This window comes from Myotis lucifugus, unplaced genomic scaffold (genome assembly GCF_000147115.1).
Source record: "Myotis lucifugus unplaced genomic scaffold, Myoluc2.0 scaffold_471, whole genome shotgun sequence".
Lineage (NCBI taxonomy): Eukaryota > Metazoa > Chordata > Mammalia > Chiroptera > Vespertilionidae > Myotis > Myotis lucifugus.
This window is the reverse complement of record NW_005871519.1, coordinates 536,577-555,631: the sequence shown is the minus strand read 5'-3', so window position 1 is coordinate 555,631 and position 19,055 is coordinate 536,577. Positions and strand designations below refer to the sequence as shown.

Genomic DNA, 19,055 nt, shown 5'->3' with positions numbered 1-19,055 from the left:
ATGTCATGGTCAGGGAAAAGTTGCGCCACTCTGGGGCAAAGTCTACCTTAACTTCGGACAAACTGTGGGGACTTGGGGTTCAGTGCTGCAGTGCAACTTGTTCTCCAGGGAAGGACCCTCACAGTTGTGCATAGGAAACATAACTATATTTAAAAAGCTGACAACTCATCCAGTGTCCGTCTTCACTCTGTAAAAAGAACATTCCAGATTCATGAGTTTAATCCGTTGAAACAGGAGAGGGACGGATCTAACTTGAGTTCCTGAGGTTCTGTAACTGCTGACTTGTGCCGAGTGGCCTGGCCGGGGTTGCTCAGAACAGAAAGTGCCCCTTCCTCTCCGGCGGTCTGTCTACCTGGCCCATCTCCACGGGGCTCTGGTGGGCACCCACGCAGCGTGGTGCTGCCGTGGCTGGTGTCTGACCAACAAGGGTCTGGAGGCCCCGCCATCATCCTCCTGCTGGCTCCCTGGGTGCTTCCCTGCTCTGTAAGAAATCCCCCTTGTGCTTCAGCCCTTGAATGTGTACAAAATAAAATACTCGGTGGAGGTCGGCATCGGAAGATGGTCAATCCCATGTTCATGACTTAGGGCCACACATCCCGTTTCAGCTCAGCCCTGAGGAACCCCAGGAGCTGCTCTACCGCAGCATCCTGCCCCTGGGACCCGGCTGCTTGCCCCGAGCAGGGACACCTGCCAGGAGCGACTCTGCAGCAGACCAGCCCGTCTCAGCCCTCGGCCGCTCCGCTCACGGCTCCGTCCAGCTCGTGGCTCTCCCTCATCCCCGAGTCTCCCACAAGGGTTCTACCGCTGGGGAAGAGCAGGCAGCGATGCCCATGGACCGTGCGTGGGCATTGGGACCACATCACTGCAGCCACGGCCCAGGGCAGGCGGGGAGCCAGCGAGCCCGCGGTGGGCACACAGGGTGACAAGGTTGCACCTGTCAAGGGCGCCAAATGGGACCGAATGCTGGGATGCACGGCCTCCTCATTACTCGTCTCATCCTCTTAAAACACTAGCGTGCACTTCACTTCTCTGGACTGATTCCTACCACTCGGGAATCAGAGCTCGAGCGCCGTTCCAACGGAGCGTCACCCAGTGGGAGACGGACCGCATGGTGTGACCAACAGAGAGCCAGGGGAAGTGGGCACTGGCCCCGCCGTCCCCTTCGAAGGCCCTGACCGGTGGGCAGAGCCAGGTCGCCGTGGCCAGAGCAGGCAAGTCCACTGCCCCAAACCTGGGATCTAGAGGGAGGCCAGCGATGCCTGCATCACGCCATGAGGCACCAGGGCTCTGTTCCTGGGCTCCCCGAGCCCGATCTCAGCTTCCCCAAGTCTGTGAGCTGCCCACATCCTCTGTTCTTCCAACCGGGACTTGACCAACAGGCACCAGCTGCAGGAAGCCGGGGGATGGCCTGGGGCTGGCCATGGGGAGGGAGGCAGCGATCCCCGAGTGCTCAGGTGGTCTCGTGCAGCCACTCCGAGCTGGCCACAGAGCAGTGAGGTGGGGCGCGTGGAGTCGCTGCCCCTCCGACGGCTCAAAGACCACGCGCTCCTGGTCCCGGCTCCTGCAGACTTCCAGGTGCGAAAGCAGGTCAGTGACCAGGAGGGAGTTGGGCCCCAAGGAGAGCGAGCTGGGGTGGTGGTGCGGGGTGGGGAGCTCAGGAGCGCGGTTCTGTGACACGGTTTCAACCTTCCTGATGCCGCGACCCTTTAATACAGTTCCTCATGTTGTGGTGACCCCCAACCATAAAATTATTTTCGTTGCTACTTCATAACTGTAATTTTGCTACTGTTATGAATCGTAATGTACATATCTGATATGCAGGATGTATTTTCATTGTTTACGACCCACAGGTTGAGAACCGCTGGTTTAAACCCATCGCCAGCCACCGGTCTCCCGAGCGATTTAAAAGTAGCCCAGTGATGGCGAACCTTTTGAGCTCGGCGTGTCAGCATTTTGAAAAACCCTAACTTAACTCTGGTGCCGTGTCACATATAGAAATTTTTTGATATTTGCAACCATAGTAAAACAAAGATTTATATTTTTTTAGAATATATTTTATTGATATTTTACAGAGAGGAAGGGAGAAGGATAGAGAGTTAGAAACATCAATGAAAGAGAACCGTCGATCAGCTGCCTCCTGCACACTCCCTACTGGGTATGTGCCCGCAACCAAAGTACATGCCCTTGACTGGAATCGAACCTGGGACCCTTGAGTCCGCAGGCCGACGCTCTATCTGCTGAGCCAAACCGGTTAGGGCAGATTTATATTTTTGATATTTATTTTATATATTTAAATGCCATTTTACAAAGAAAAATCAACCAAAAAAAATGAGTTCGCGTGTCACCTCTGACACGCGTGTCATAGGTTCGCCATCACTGAAGTAGCCTGTTTGCAGTTCAGGTGGTTGCCTATTGTGTTACCTTTTAATAGTAAATTCCAGTTTTGTTTCATGTGCTGAGGGAATCGATTTTGCTGTCATGGTGTTGTCACAACAAGCACGTGTTCCCCACCATCGGGTGGGGCTGGCTGGTCTGGGGGGTCCCCTGGGCGCACTGCACATGACTCAGCCCCCGACTTGAGGACCCTGAGCGTCGGGACTTGGGTTTCTGGCACCTGCGACCCGAGTGACAGCAAGGCGAGTGTCAGGAGAGTGTCACTCCCTCAGTGACGAGTGGTATTGGGGGTCCCAGAGGACAGCGTGTGGGCAGAGCCGCCCCTCAACCCACCCGAGGCTCACGTCCCGGCACCTGCTCCCACCGCTGCTGGGCACCCAGGCCGAAGCCCCACCGTAGGTTCGCCCAAAGGTGCGCCGCCTCCCGGACAGCTTCATACTCAGCTCAGACATGACTTCCCACAAAACGGCCACTAAGCAAAATGGGGTTCCTGTTGGTGCCACGCGAAGGTGCAGATTCAGGGAGAGGCTGCCGTGTCCCTCACGGGGCGGGTGACCGCCGCTTCCGTGGGGGCCCCTGTGCCGTCCAGGCTGAGCCGCGCAGGCCTCAGGGGCGCGGCCTGTCCCCGCTTCTCTGATGGAGCGGCTCGAAGTGTGGGCGCCGCCCCCAGAGACAGCAGGCTTGCTTCTCCTGCGAGAAGCCCACATGCACAGGGTGCGCCCCACGGTGGGGGCCAGTAGCCTCCTCCGCAGAGTCCCGGGGACGGGCCGCCAGCTCTGAGGGGAGCCCCAGCTCCAGGACCCCCTGCCCACGTCCTCGGGGTTCTGGTGCTGGCTCTGCTCCAGCGGTGGCCACCAGTTGACTGACGGTGAGGGAGGCGATGGTCAGGGCTGTGATCCCGAAACGTGGGACTCAGTGTGTGAGCCTTTTGACAGGAGGCTGGTGCGGGCAGACAGACAGACCCGTGGGGCAGAGCAGGGCCCCGAGCACCAACGACTTGCGCTGGAGAGCGACCTTATGGATGTGTATTACGTCTCAATTAACTAGTGAGGAAGAAAACCAACAGGATTCTTTCAAACCGTAGGGGAGGGAGGGATCTTTCAGTACTCATGGGAAATTTCAGATTTTGATGACTTCAAATTTTTAAATTTCCTAACAGCCAAAAACAAAGGGCAGGAATGGGAACTCCTGTAACAGTGTCAACAATAAAAATAAACTTTAAAAATAATCAAAAATAAAGTTAAAAAATAACCAGGAAAAGTATTAACGACACACCCGGCAAATATTTCATATCCACATCACAGGGTTTTATAAAGCAATGTTCTGAAACACCAAAGTCCAGCGCTGCACGACTTTTAAAGACTTTTAAATGTCGGCTGTTTCTATGCAGCCCACTGCTAAAAGTTAAAAAGGCTACAGTCCGCCGAAACCGGTTTGGCTCAGTGGATAGAGCGTCGGCCTGCGGACTCAAGGGTCCCAGGTTCGATTCCGGTCAAGGGCATGTACCTGGGTTGCGGGCACATCCCCAGTGGGAGATGTGCAGGAGGCGGCTGATCGATGTTTCTCTCTCATCGATGTTTCTAGCTCTCTATCTCTCTCCCTTCCTCTCTGTAAAAAACCAATAAAATATATTTTTTTTTAAAAAAGGCTACAGTCCTTTATAGGAGCTGCTACAGCTAATTACGACATTGTCTCAGAAAGGCCGAGCAATTAAAATATTTAAATAGACTTTTCAAATAACAGCTGACACTTATCGAGCGCCTGCACTCAGACGCGTCAGCCACGCAGGGCGGGCGTCCGTGTAAAATGCTGTCCACATGCAAGTCTCCCGCGTCCCACTTCTGCCCTTGGAGTTGAGTGCGGTGGCTGTGGCCACTCTTCCTGGTCCTCCTCACAGCCCAGGTTCTGCACAGCCGCTTTGCACAGGGGGAGAGAATGAGGAAACGGGAAACCCAGGCCTCCGCCACCCGTCCTGGGGCTGCAGGTCCCCAGATCTGGGCCTGTGCGTTAAAGTGGGAGCCAAAGAGAACTTCCCCAAATCACCTCCTTCTGTAGGAAATGGGCCTCCGTGACCCATCTCCAGCATGGTCGGCTTTTGACGCAAACAGTTGCTGAATTTCCCCAGAGCAAACAGAATGTAGGGAGGAGGGAAGAGGATATAAGAACAAAGCACTGTGGCCAGCATCATGGTGGAAACCCCCGAGGTACCTGCCTCAACTAGACTGGGGGAGGTGGAGGCAACTAGAAAAGGCTTCAGCCCAATTTTTTTAAATGGCCCAGTGGGAGACAGCAAGACCTAGGCGACATATGAGGAAACAGGTGACCCCATAGGACTCAGCCAATGAGGACCCGGAGGAGGGACTGAATAAACAGGCTGTGTTTGCTGCCCCAGGTGTGCCTGTACAATTGGACAGACACCTGCTCTTGAGAACTTATTAAAAGTCTGATTTTTCCCATACTTCTGTCTCTGAGTCCGTTACTTGAATTCGGACAGGTGAGGATTTCTCACAATTCCTTTCAAGGCAATCAAGTAGTGTTCTTAAGGCCCAAATGTCTCACACGTGTTCTCTATCTGGTTTACTGTCCCCATCAAGACTGAGGTGACAGCTCTGAGCCACGCCTTTTTGGTTTAGAGGAGCGGAAGCTGTTTGGAGGTAGAGGGGCTCTGTCATTCAGTCCTGGGGACGGGGGGCGGGGGTGGGGGGGCCCTCCTCGGCCGTCAGTGGGAGTAAAACGGCTCTGAGAGGCGGTGTATATAGTGGTTAAGGGCAGGACTAGGGAGCTGGCCAGAGATTTGAATTCTGAATCCTGTGGGCCCCTGGATAGGTTCCTTAACCTCTCTGTGCTTCAGCTTCCCCACCTACAAAGTGGGAATAATACTATCACTAACAGTACACACCTCACAGGGTCACCATGGGGACTGAATAAATGACATATGTAAATGCACATTCACACAAATTAAATGCTGAAGCAAAGCCTGGCGCCGGGAGCACCAAGTGGCTGCTGTTGGGAGTGTTCTTGTCACACTATTTTAAAGCAGGAGGACCCTTTTGCAAGCGACATACATAACATCGGTCTCACCTTAGAATCCAGCTTCCTGTCCCCTGGCGTGGGCAGCGCTGCGGAGTGTCTGGCAGCACTCGCTCTGGAACCCAGTGCCTTGGCTGAGTGAGCCGAGCACACGGAGGCCAGCTGCTGCCACTTCCCCACCCCTCGGCACCCCACGACTGACGCCAGCGGGGCCTGGGCCTGCGCTCGGGGAGACCGGGGAGACCGAGGCCAAGGTCTCCCTGCAAACGGCAGGCTCGCCCTGCCCGCCGCTTCACCTCCAAGGCCACAGTGAGGACACAGCGAGAGGAGGTGGCCGCTGTGGACGCTGGAGGCGGAGACACGCCCAGAGGACCGAGGGTCACATGGGAAGCGCCCACATTGGCATCGCACGAAGAGCTGGCACTTGACTGTCCAAATCCACCGTCTGCTGATACAAAAAACCGTGCAATTTCCAGGGCTGCCCCGCATCCCTGCAGCGGCCCCGTCTTCAGTAACAGTGTCTCAAAGGAAGATGTACAAGGCGCAGTGACCACCGCCTCGGCCTCACTCCCAGCCCAGGGCCCTGCCCCGTGGTGGACACTGGAGGCCCTGCTCCCAGCCCAGCGTCCTGCTGGCCCGGTGGCTGGGCCTCTGCTTGGGAGGGCTCAGCAGTGAGACACCAAGAGGAGCTGTCTCCATCTGGATTTCCTATTTGGTTACATTTGAACTTGAAAGACACCTTCCTAATTGAGTTACACACAACTGGAGGTTAAATCACTTCTCTCAAAAACCAGCTCCCAGCTCTCCCCTTCCAGACATAGGGATCAATCACCTAGTTTTGAAATGTTATAATCCATTTGTTAGCGGTTCAGCGATTTCGACTGATTTTAATTACACTTTTGCGGGCAACAAGGACTCGGCATGCCTAGGACTTCTGCCTCAGGTATCTGGAATAACACATTTCACCTGATGAACAATTTTCACAGCCCTCAACGTGGTGTCTTTCAAACTAAATTTTACCATCCATTAATACAGGTCAGGAAATGACTTAGTGGTTTATGTTAAAAAAATAACAAAATGGAATAGAAAATGCCAGCATACATCACACACGTGAAAGGAGGCCCTCCTGGTTAAATGTTTGTTTATATGGACAGAAGTGTGTGCGTGTGGGTGCGCGTGCTGACTCACATGTACAGTGTGTCTCTTCTGTGGTCAGAAAGCGTAAAGCACTGCCTGTCGGTGCCTGCACCAGCGGCTAGTGTCCATCCTGTCTCGAGCGCTCGCTGCGCTGCCTGGACCACACTCAGTGCGGCCGAGCCTTCTGTGGGAGAGACCAGGGGAAGCACACAAATCTAGGTACTCAGTTAGGATTACACATCATTTCCGCGATCGAGGCTCCATCTCAGAGTGCAAGAAACTGGTCTACCAGTAACTCCACCATAAAGAGAGAAAATAGTGGCTTCTGCCTCCATTCAGTGTCTCACCAGAATTACTGCTCTTTATACAAGGAAATGGAAGTACCTATACATACGCTGAAGTTTTAGACATGATGGTATTTCCGATTTTTTAGAAAAACACATTTCAGTGCTTATAAGCACTCATTTTTGTAAAACTTTAATTTCTAAGACATTTAAATGGTCACACTGACAATATCTCATAGAAACAGGAGTAACAATTTGTAAAAAACAAACAAAAAAAACAATGCCCTGTAAACAAATTTACCAGTGCCTCCAAACATTATTTTTAAAGTAACATCAGACCAGATTTTTTAAAGTTTAAAAAGATTTTTTAAAGTTTAAAAAGTCAGTACTGTATATACGCCCATATATTTTTTAAATTACTGTAAGAATTCTCTTTATTCATTAAATACTATGCAAACGACCAGAAAGCAACAAGGCTTCCAACCTGTGCTGTGGACAGATTCAGGGTGACCGAGGCCATGGGGGACCACTGTGGTCCAGCAAAGTCAGGCAGGTGTGGGTGCCCCGAAGACCAGGTGTGCACACACCTTTAACGCACCTGGGAGTCAGGACCACGAGAAAGTTCCCTCCCACCCACCACTCACTGTGCACTGAGCACTAATGTGAATGTGTTTGTGTTTACTTAGAACAGATCTAGCTTAGAGAGAATGTTCATAAAGCTGAGAAAACATTAAATCTAAGAAATAGGTTGGAAAATCATTACAAAAGTTGTCATCTGTAAATTTTATAATTTTAAAATATTTTATTTAAATATGCAGAACCAATTAATGACAGGAGTTAGCTGAGTCTCCTCAAGAAACCTGTACCCCCAGGCCTAACGCCTTCAGAAAAGACGCGGGAGATGGGAAGGGGGAGGCCTGTGGTCACGAGGGGCAGCGCCACTTTGGGGACGGCTGCTGGCCTTCACCAGCCCTCACTGACAGGTCCCTGCAGGCCCTGGCCCTGCGTGCAGGCCACGACCGGGCAGGGCCCTGTGTGTGGGTGTCCGTAGCAGGCCTCCCCGGGAGGCCCGGCCAGGTGGCTCAGTCCTCAGTGAGAAGCGGTCAGTGAACAGACCTGACACAAACACAGAAAAGGTGACTGTCTGCCCCAGACGCTGTCGGACGTCGTGCTCATGCCCAGAACTCTTCCCGGGACGTGCCTGAACTGGGCTGACTGGGCAGCGCCACTCTGTTGAAAGAAGCGTGTCTTCTCCCGTGGCCGTCTGTCCCAGGGCGACTCCCACGAGTTCCCGCGAAAGCCACAGCTGGCAGCTGATGCCCACGCGGGCAGATGCAGGAACGAGAAAGCACGCCTGCGTGCGCCTCCTCGGGCGCGTCCCATGCTGGCCGTCACCAGCGCGAGCACGAGGCTTACCGAGTACTGTTCACAATCCTCAACTATCTTTTAAGCGGCCTGCATTTCCACGTGGCTCTGAAGGAAGTGTGGGTGGACACGGAGGACAGGCAGTCAGTGGAGCTTACAAACATACCCATTCATTTTTCTTAATATTTTGACTCTAAGTGGAAATGTTTTGATGTCCAATATACACAGCCTGGTTTTCATAATTGCTCCCCCCCCAAAAAAGCTTTAAATGCAACAATTTGAGAAAAAAGTTATTTTACTGTTGCCTGCATAGATGGCTCATTGCACACACACAGTGCATATGAATATATGTACGTATTTACAGACATGTGAACATACGTGTGTATGTAGAGACATGTAGAGACCGGGCGTGGGGCTTTGCGGGGGCCCTCGGATCCTGCACGCTCGACCGACAGAACTCGGTCTCCTGGGGGACAACTTTATTCAGTGGACGTGGGGCCACGACACGACCCCGAGAATTATTTACAGCTTAACAACTGGGTGGCTAGCAGATCACGATAGTCGGCCAAACTCTTCTTATGCCAGAACCAGATGCTGTGCGTTTGGTGCTAAACTGGTTGCTTTTCCGGGTCTGAGGTTTAAATGGCAAAAGTAGCGAAGCCTGAAGCAGCAGCAAAAGAAAGGGGTTTCTACCCAGAGGGCTTAGTTTAGGATGGACGAAGGAGCATGAGGAGTTAAGGGAGTCTAGAAAAAAGGGCTTAAAAAATGGTGTCATACAGCCCGTAAGGCGGGCGCTGGTCCCAGGGTCTCACACTGGCAGCTGTGCCAGGAGAGGTGACACTGACCGGCCATGAACTTGGAACCGGCTGGCCCCTCCCTCCCACCTTGGTGACGCAGGGCTGCCCAGGCGTGGGGGTAAGAGTTCCCTGTGTCCCCTGGACTCACATCTGTAACTAAATCTGAACTGTGCTTTGTTCCTGCATCAAGGACGTGGAAAATATCAGGCGCCACGCCAGCTCCCACGTCCCAGGCACAGACACTCCGGCACCTTGTGCACGCCCTTGGCCTCGCCCCACGCCCTTGGCCACCTCCTGTTCCAGCACCAGGTGCCGCCAGCAGCCTCCACGTGTGCAGGTCCTGGGCTGGAGCGAGTCCTCGGAAGCCCTAGCTTCCCGGCTGCCTCCTGGTGGCCGTCCCGACAGAGCAGACGTGGGTGTGGGGCTGGAACCCACGCCCCGCAGGTTCCCAGAGGACAATGAGAACGTGAGCGGGGCCGCCACGCCTGGGACCAGGAGTGTCCGAGTCACTCCCGTATCTGCGCTGAGAGCGGAGCGGCCTCACAGGACTTTCTGGTGCCCATTGGCAGATGGCTTGGCGGTGTCCGACTCCCGGGGTGCCCTGGATAAGTGCAGCTTATGGAGTCCTGCAGGGAGGAGGAAATGGTGAGAGGAGGCTCTGCCCCAGGCGGGTGGGGGTGGCGGGGCACTAATGGGAGTGAAGGTGCTGGGGACACCTCCAAGGGGTCTCTCTTCCACCCGGGCCCGGGCCAGCCCCGTGGCACACACAGCGCCCCATGGAGGTCCCGCCCCACTCACCCACCCTCAGCACTGATCCTCCTGCAAGCCTGTTCCTACCCCAAGGGCGCTTCCCAGGGAGCCCAACCCCAAACAAGCATCATCCATTTGTGTTTCAAAATACACACATATGAAGAACACAGGAAAATGCATGGACAGACACAGCAAAATATGAAGCACGTATTTAAAAAGAAAGGTTATGGAAAACATTTCCCAAAAGAAAAAGAAAGAAATGGCAAAGCAACAAGTTAAACAAAGATAATATTTCAGAGAATAAAAAGTATTTATGTGAGTCACAGCAACCTGTGCCTCTGAGCCACCACTTCCACGGAACCCAACACAGAACACTGCACCCGCGGGAGAGGGGACAGGACACAGCCCTCCTGGGTGGGGGGTTCCTTCTGAAACATGGGTGCTGCCGGGCTGGGGTTTGGAGGAACCAGTGTCTGTCTTGTGCAGAAGCCGCCATGGGCACCATCATCCGTAGCTAAACTGAGCGTCCACTGTGTGCAGATGCCCTGACGGGGCATCCAGGACCCTGCACGCAGCGGCCCCGCTGCGGGTACAGCCGCCCTATCGCAGAGGTGCCCGCGGGAGCTGAGCGAGCTTACAGCTCGGCGCCTTGCGGTTTAACTCTGGACACTGCCTGCCAGAACTGCCTGATCCCAGCCACTGTGCATACCCCACAGCCAGAATCCCACCCCTGGGCAGGGACCCACCCACTTTCTGGTGCTCCGGCTGAAGTGAGGCGTAACTTTTCCCTTTCGGGCCAATATTTCATCAGCCACCTCCTTACAGGGTTAGTAAAAGTAAAACACAAACAATCCGAAATCTTTTCTCCTTCCCCAAGGTCACCCTTTCTTTATTTAAAAAATGTGTGTGTGTGTATATGTGTGTGTGTGTGTGTATATATATAAAATTGATTAATTGATTTCAGAGAAGAACAGAGAGAGATAGAAACATCAATGATGAGAGAATCATTGATCAGCTGCCTCCTGCACACCCCACACCGGGGATTGAGCCCACAACCCAGGCATGTGCCCTGACGGGAATCAAACCCTGACCTCCTGGTTCCTAGGTTCACGTTCCACCACTGAGCACGCCGGCCAGGCCCAAAGGTCACCCTTTCAATCCCTGGGCTGGGAAGCCCTGGTGAGCCAAGCTTTGCTGTCGCTCACAAGGCTCAGTTACCTGAGCGCAGGGCCTCAGTGAGCCCAGCATCAGGCTGCCTTGTCCAGGAGCTGGAAACACAATGGAGCGTGGAGTGTAAGCGCCGAGCGCGGCCAGTGCAGGGGGGTGAGCTCACGTCAGGACTGTCTAGCATCAACTGCTGCCTTTCCCTTTTTGCTATAAAGGTTCATGCCCACACCCCGGAAGGCTGATGTGTGGTCCTTTCTATTGACCCGGGGCTCCCAACACCTAAAGGCTGGAACGTGCTTAGGATTACTGCTGACGTAAGCAGGACCAACACACTCCGAGGGCACATTTTCACCCACTGAGGAGTCGCGCCCACTGTCCCGTGGCCATGGAGACGGGGTCAGGACGCTTCGCTCCTAGGAATGCGAGAACACTATGCTTTATCCTGAGCTGTGTGGGGCTCACTGAAGAGAACTGGGGGTCGGCCTGACACCTGCAAAACCCAAACCTCATGAAAATCCTTCACTGAAACAGAAGGAGGTGTCCTTCCCAAAAAATATCCTTCCGCCCTCCCCACTCTCTCCCAGCACCAGTCACAAGACAAAGAGCTGCTGCTTCCTGTTCCGACCGCGCAGGACGGGGCTCAGCCTCCCGAGAAGTGTGTCTGTCAGCGTCCCCAGTCCTCAGGAGGAGCCTTACAGGTGAGGAAGGCCGCGCTTAGTGGGGAGGTCTCACACCAGGGTTAGGACTGTGACCTCTAAGGGCTCACACATTTGGAGAAATGAGTGAGTGAAAACTGAAAATTAGCTCTCATGTAAAGTTATGAATTAGTAGGCAGAGAGAAACCACGCAGCGCCGGCGGATTACCTAGGGCCTTGAGGAGCTCTTCCCGGACCGCAGAGGTGAATTTTCTGACCAGACACAGTGTTGTCACCACAGCGAAAAGCAAATTGTAGGATAACACAATATAGAAATTTCCCAGCCAGTTAAACCTTCCGAAGTCTCCCAGAAGATCGAATCTAGTGATTCCTGTTAAAAACAAACAGCCCTTAAAATCAGGTATGATGTGTTCACAGACATCACAAAATAAAGTGCAAATCAGATCAATTCCTTGGCCTTTCCCATTTCTGTCAGTGACTATGCCTTGTGGAACCAGACCCGTCCGCCCTGCCTGCTCCCCCACGTTCTACTCACACAGAGGTCACATAGAGGTCATGCTCACACTGACCAGAACTGCCCTGCTGCTGGGGGTGGGGGGGGGGCGCGAGGGGGATAAGGATGTGGGGGCAAGTGAACACTGACCCAGGAAACAGGGGTCTGATAGAAAAAGACACCTGACAACCCACTCCTTCCCCATCCCCGCCTGTCCACGTCCTTGGAGAGGGCGCCTGCCTCTCCATGCCCTCGACTCAAATTCTGTTTCTCCATCGCACACGTGACCTGGAACAGCTTTGCCTCCTCTGGCTGCTTTACTGCCTCCTTTCCCCACAGGATGAGTCCTGAGAGCAGGGGCTTCATCTTTCTGACTCCTGTGGTCCCAATGCCAGAGCAAAGCCTTGCGTACACTCAATACTTACTACAGCCTATATAATAATCCTATATATAATAAAAGGGTAATATGCAAATTGATTGAACAGTGGAACCACCGGTAGCTATGGCGCGCACTGACTACCAGGGAGCAGACGCTCAACACAGGAGCTGCCCCCGGTGGTCAGTGCGCTCCCACAGGGGGAGCACTGCTGAGCCAGAAGCCAGGCTCATGGCTGGCAAGCGCAGCAGCGGTGACGGGAGCCTCTCCCACCTCCGAGGCAGTGCTAAGGATGTCTGTATGACCGCTCCCCGGAAGGGGCGGGGGGGGGGAGCGGCCTAAGCCATCAGTCAGACATCACCTGAGGGCTCCCGGACTGTGAGAGGGCACAGGCTGGGCTGAGGGACCCTCCCGAGTGCACGAATCTTGTGCACCGGGCCTCTAGTAAATTAATAAACACACAGGTGAGTCCTTTTCAGGAAAAAATCATTCATGGGAATCAGATGCTACAGGTTTGACGAATAAAATGGCACAGCTGGAAATGCAGCGTGGTTGTGTCATATTGCAAGGAAGTCCCTTTAACTCACCTGTACACGCTTATAAAAGCAATAATTTAAACAGTCCTTCTCTTCAATGAGCACGTGCCTTGGCCCATACTTACTGGAAAGGATGTGTGAATGGTAAGATTTTCTGACCATTGGTATACTGTTGCCATCTCTCAAGGAAGAACTTAAAGAGCTACAGAGGGTCATATAAAAATTTAACCACAAAGGACTATAAATCAAAACCTTTATTTTAGCCCCGACCTGTCTGGCTCAGTGGATAGAGCATCGGCCTGCAGACTGAAAGGTCCCAGGTTCGATTCCAGTCAAGGGCATGTACCTTGGTTGCGGGCACATCCCCAGTAGGAGATGTACAGGAGGCAGCTGATCGATGTTTCTCTCTCATCGATGCTTCTAACTCTCTATCCCTCTCCCTTCCTTTCTGTAAAAAAATCAATTAAAATATATTTTTTTAAAAACACAACCCTTTATTTTATGAGTGCTCTAAGGGTTTCAGGAATGACTTCGACTAACCTCCATTTCACCTTGTCAGACAGCTTTCAGACTTAACTCTCATCCCCACCCCAGTGCAATCCCATCACCTGCCCAGGGCAGACTCTACAAAAGCAACCCACAGAGACAGCAGAAACTCTTCATACCAAACAGGCAGGAAAACAGGATGTTTCCGAAAGTAGCTCTTTTGTAGTCACATCTACCCAGCGCCAATGACTTTGACTTTGAGAGACAATAATCTACTATAATGTTTTAAGGAGCTAGAAGATTAATGAAAACATACAAACAAAATCTTTCTAAAGGCAACAGGGACCCAGAGTCCAGCCAGGGATGCTGCATGGCCCCACACCACAAGACCACGGCAATGGCCGTGGCTACAGCTCCTCGGAAGTCTTGGTGAAACTTTACTTGTTAAAAGGAATACGTGTCTAATTATATATTTTATTTTTCAAATAGAATACCCTTTAATTTAGCCTAAGAAGGTATCTGTAAACAAGACTGAGTCCTTCCAAACAAGCTTCATTGGTTTCAGCCCAGAGATATTTGACCAAAGATGCCTTTGAGAATCTAGTGGGAGCCATGGCTCTTTTCATAAGAAAGCACACAAATGCACAAATCTTCCATATCATGACACTCACTGATGGAGGAGCCGGAAGGTCACAGGACAGAATCCTTGCCGGACACTCCTCAGAGCCTTATCTAGTCTGAACCTTCTTGATCAGACAGCACCGTTGGCAAAACAAAATGAGAGCACATATACCCAACACATGTGTGTGCAATTATTTATAAATGATGCTATTCACTGGCATACACATTACACATAGACAAAACAAAGGCTTAGCTAAAAAGTCCCAACAATAAAGGTAAACGCAAGTTCTACTGATTTGTTCACACAGCCAAGTCTTCCTTTGTGAATTCCTGGGGCCCAGACTCCACGTTTGAAACCACTGGTGTGAACTAACAGTGATCAGCCACTCCCCAAATGTGACGCATGTACCACATTGGGACCACACTGCCACGTGTGAATGGAGTTGGCAAGATGCCCCCGGAGTGAGAATGGAGCATACATCTGGGAACCATACATCCAGGGGCCTGCTGCCACAGTGCACCGAGAACTGTCCCAATTTAGTTTCATATTTTAAAAATCTAACTAATGCTGACTAGGATCACACAGAGCTCTTCAACTCTGAAAATCTTCTGTGAGACTGGACAGCAAGAGACCTCGGCAATCACTTCTCTAAACGTCATGGCAATCGTTAAACTAAAAAATGTACCTTTTTATTAAAGTACCAACACTTAAGAAAAAGTAACAATACTTACATTTTAACTTAAAAACACTTACTATACAAATGTGTAATACTTCAAAATCTCTACTTCTGGAGAAAGGTATGAGAGTCTTAATTTTTAAGGCAGCAAAATTTAAAATACTACTAACTGTAAAAAAATTCAATTATCAAATGTTAACCCTCCTCATCAAATATTGAAATGCTTATTCCCATTTACGAGTGCATTTTTTAAAGATAAGTAAGACATATATGAGGTAAGAACCTTAAAGTTAGGCTGTGGATAAGCATAGGCCCTATTATCTGTATTATCTGACAATAAAATACTCTTCACGACAAAGTGCACAGCAGTCTGCCCACTAGGATTCAAGTGGAAATGTCTGCTGCTACTGCCTTGAATTAAGATCTCTTTCTATTCATATTATAGAACGAAGGTACAAACTTAACCTCACTCCAAGGAGCTGGTTATCCACCTGCAATGTGAGTCAACAGAATTCATGTGCGTTAGCCCACCAGAGTCAGCTTCGGTGTTTAGCAAGAATATTCATGTTTTCCACTAGCAAGACAATGAGAGAGAGGTCACAGAGCCTCACACACTCAAGGATCATTCACGCAATCTGATCAGTAAATGATGTGTGCTGGCAAACCACACGGCTGACGTGGATGCCTTGGCTTCCCTGTAGGACTGCCAGAAAGAACATATGCATCTTGTTATAAATAACAAGTTTAGAATTAAACTATTCTTTGATGAAACATTGGAATTAACACATTCCCCCCCACCACCCACCCACCCAGACTCTCCCAGTGGTTAGTTTAAATTATGTTGACTAGATTTCCAAAATCCTTCCTCTAAACCAGACGTTTGAAATAAATTTACTTAAGAGTGTCAAATAATAAATGTGACAAAAATAATGGAAGAGTAAAATCTACAACCACTTTAAACATCATTAATTTCAGGATTAATGTAAATAGGCTCATTGCCAATCATTTTCATTCAAAAACAAACTTGTTCTAAAATTAATGAGAGGTGCCATTTTGGGGGTAAAATGAAAGATACTATTTAAGTAAAGACTTTAACTTTTGACCAGTTTTACTGTGCAAGTAGATTCTCATTAAATTACATCAATTAGAAATGTTAATTTAACTTCACGTTCCAGCCAAGATGGAGTAAAAGACACCAGATTTTTCCTCCTACCTGAAGTTTTAGAGGAGTCAAAGTCATACACAGATTTTCAACTGTGCAGGGGGTCACAACCCTAACCCCCTTGTTGTTCAAGAGTCAACTATATTTCAAAAACTGAAAGAAAAATTAAAGTTAGAGGCATGGAAAATATAAAACAGATCCAAGTTGGCCTTCTACAGAAGAAAACTAAAGTATAAGATATAAAACACACAACAGAAGGGATTAATGACAGATTAGACACTGCAAAGGAAGAAATTAGTAGACTTGAAGACACATCAATGGAAACTATTCAAAATGAAACACAGAAAGCAAAACAAGACCAAAAATTAACAGAGCATCAGTGACCTGTGAATTAATTTCAAATTCCTAATGTGCTTGTGGTGACAATTCTTAAAGGAGAGGGAAGTGAGAATGGAAAATACATTTGAAGAAATAATGGCTGAACATCTTCCAAATTTGATGAAAACTATACCGATAGATCAAAGAAGCTCAATAAACTCTATGTACAAGATACAGAAGAAAACTAAACCAAGGCACATCATAATCAAACTGTTTAAGTGATAAGAAAAATTTTATAAGCAGTCAAATTTTTTAAAAGGTCACATTAAAAAAGATAATGATCACAAGCTTTCTTGTCAAAAACTATGCAAATGAGAAAACAGTTAAGTAACACCTTTAAAATACTGAAGAAAAAATAAGTCAATCTTAAATTCTATACCAGCAAAAATATCTTTTAAAAAAATAAGGCAAAATAAAAACATTTCACACATACATCAAGCTGAAAGAATCCATCACTAGCAAACGTGCATTACAAGGAATGTTAAAGACAGTCTTCCTGGCAGAAGGAAAATGCTACCAGAAGGAAGTCTGGTTCTACATAAAGAACTGAAGAGCAACAGAAATGATTACTATGTGGCTACACAGAAAAAAATTTTTAGTTTGAAATCTCTGTAAAAGATCATTGTTTGAAGCAAAAATAAAAACAATGTACCATCTTACCTAATAATAGACAAACATGTAAATTGACCATCCCTCTGCTATGCTCACCAGCCAATCAGGAGAGTATGCAAATTAACCCAACAAAGATGGCGGTTAATTTACATACATAGGCGCGAAGAGGCGGAGGGAAGACTGAAGGCTCCGGGTGGAGCAGCGAAGACTGAAGGCTCCGGGTGGAGCAGTGAAGTCCTGGGTCCCGGGTGCCGGAGGAAAACCTGTGCCGGCAGCCAGGGGAAGGGAAGGACTATTGCACGAATCTCTTCGTGCAACGGGCCTCTAGTCCTATCTAATAAAAGACAAAAAGGGTAATTGACCGTACCTTCGCTATGCTTCCCATTGGCTAATCAGGGAGATATGCAAATTAACCGCCAACCAAGATGGCGGCCTGCAGCCACGCAGCTGAAGCAAGCAGGAGGCTTGCTTGCTCCAGTGATGGAGGAAGCCAAGGTTCCCCGCCTGCCGCGGCCCGGATCTAAGCTCCGAAAGCAACAAAGTTTCAATTATAGAAGCTAAACAAACCCCAGATACCTACCTGCTTTCAGCCGGCTGTGGCCACGGAGCTGGAGCTGGCTCTTAGCTCCAGTGACGACAACAAAGTTTCAATTATAGAAGCTAAACAAACCCCAGATACCTGCTTTCAGCAGGCCGTGGCCTCAGAGCTGGAGTGAGCAAGAGCCAGCTCTCAGCTCCAGTGACGGCAACAAAGTTTCAATTATAGAAGGTAAATAAATCCCAGAATTAAAAAAAAAAAGAAAAAAAGGAGAGGCTGGGAGCTTCAGTCGCCAGCCAGCCTAAAAACAGCCCTCAGCCCCTCACCCAGACTGGCCAGGCACCCCAGTGGGGACCCCCACCATAAAGGGGGTGTGGCCAGCCTGAAAACAGCCATCAGCCCCTCATCCAGGCTTGCCAGGCACCCAAGTGAGACCCCCACCCTGATCCGGGACACCCTTCAGAGCAAACCAGCCGGCCCCCACCTGTGCACCAGGCCTCTATCCTATATATTAAAAGGGTAATATGCAAATTGACCCTAACAGCAGAAAGACTGGGAATGACTGGTCACTATGACACACACTGACCACCAGGGGGCAGACGCTCAATGCAGAAGCTGCCCTCTGGTGGTCAGTGCGCTCCCACATGGGGGAGCTCTGCTCAGCCACAAGCCAGGCGGATGGCTGCCAGTACAGCGGTGGTGGTGGGAGCCTCTCCTGCCTCCTCAGCAGCGCTAAGGATGTCCGACTGCAGCTTAGGTCTGCTCCCTGCTGGCAAGTGGACATCCCCCGAGGGCTGCCGGGCTGCCAGAGGGATGTATGATTGCCAGCTTAGGCCCAATCCCCCCGGGGAGCAGGCCTAAGCCAGCAGGTGGTCATCCCCCGAGGGGTCCCAGACTGCGAGAGGGCACAGGCCGGGCTGAGGGACCCCCTCCCCCCCGAGTGCACAAATTTTTGTGCACTGGGCCTCTAGTATCTACACTAATAAAAGAGAAACATGGTAATTAGCGTACGACCGCTACCCTTTTCATTGGCTAATCAGTGAGTATATGCAAATTAACTGTCGGCCAAGATGGCGGCTGGCAGCCAGGCAGCTGGAAGCGAACATGAGGCTTGCTTGCTCCAGTGACTGGCAGACTCCAACGTTCCCCGCCTGCCTTGCCGGCCTCTGAGCTGGCAGTTTGAAACTTTGTAACAAATATAGAATCTAAACAAAATCCCAGAAACCAGCTTTCAGCCTCCGGGATCTCAGAGCTGGAGTTATACATTGTTTCGATTATAGAACGCAAACAAACCAGATACCAGCTTTCAGAAGCCGAGGCCTCAGAGCTAGAGCCAGAGCTAAAGCTGGCCCAGAATAAAAAAAAAAAAAAAGAAAAAAAGGAGCGGTTGGGAGCTTCAGTCAACCACTAGCCTGAAGGCAGCCCTCAGCCCCTCACCCAGACTGGCCAGGCACCCCAGTGGGGACCCCCACCCTGAAGGGGGTGTGACCAGCTGCAAACAGCCATCATCCCCTCATCCAGGCTGGCCAGGCACCCCAGTGGGGACCCCCACCCTGATCCAGGACACCCTCCAGGGAAAACCAGCCGGCCCCCAGG

The 19,055-nt window shown here is 50.6% G+C and overlaps 1 protein-coding gene across 11 annotated transcripts in view; it reads right to left on the bottom strand.

The window, feature by feature from the left end:
- Positions 1-7,022: 7,022 nt before the first annotated feature.
- The window catches only part of LMBR1 (limb development membrane protein 1), a 118,807-nt gene continuing 106,774 nt past the window's right edge, over positions 7,023-19,055 (bottom strand). For 9 of the 11 annotated variants that reach the window (XM_023744521.1, XM_023744524.1, XM_023744522.1 and 6 more), the window contains 2 exons: positions 11,789-11,950; positions 7,023-9,633 (listed from right to left, as the gene is read on the bottom strand). In XM_023744521.1, coding sequence (XP_023600289.1) covers positions 9,548-9,633; positions 11,789-11,950 — 248 coding nt within the window. In that variant the 3' untranslated portion in view covers positions 7,023-9,547. The remainder of the gene's footprint in view (positions 9,634-11,788; positions 11,951-19,055) is intronic. The other 2 variants (XM_023744523.1, XM_023744526.1) reach the window with 2 other exon arrangements.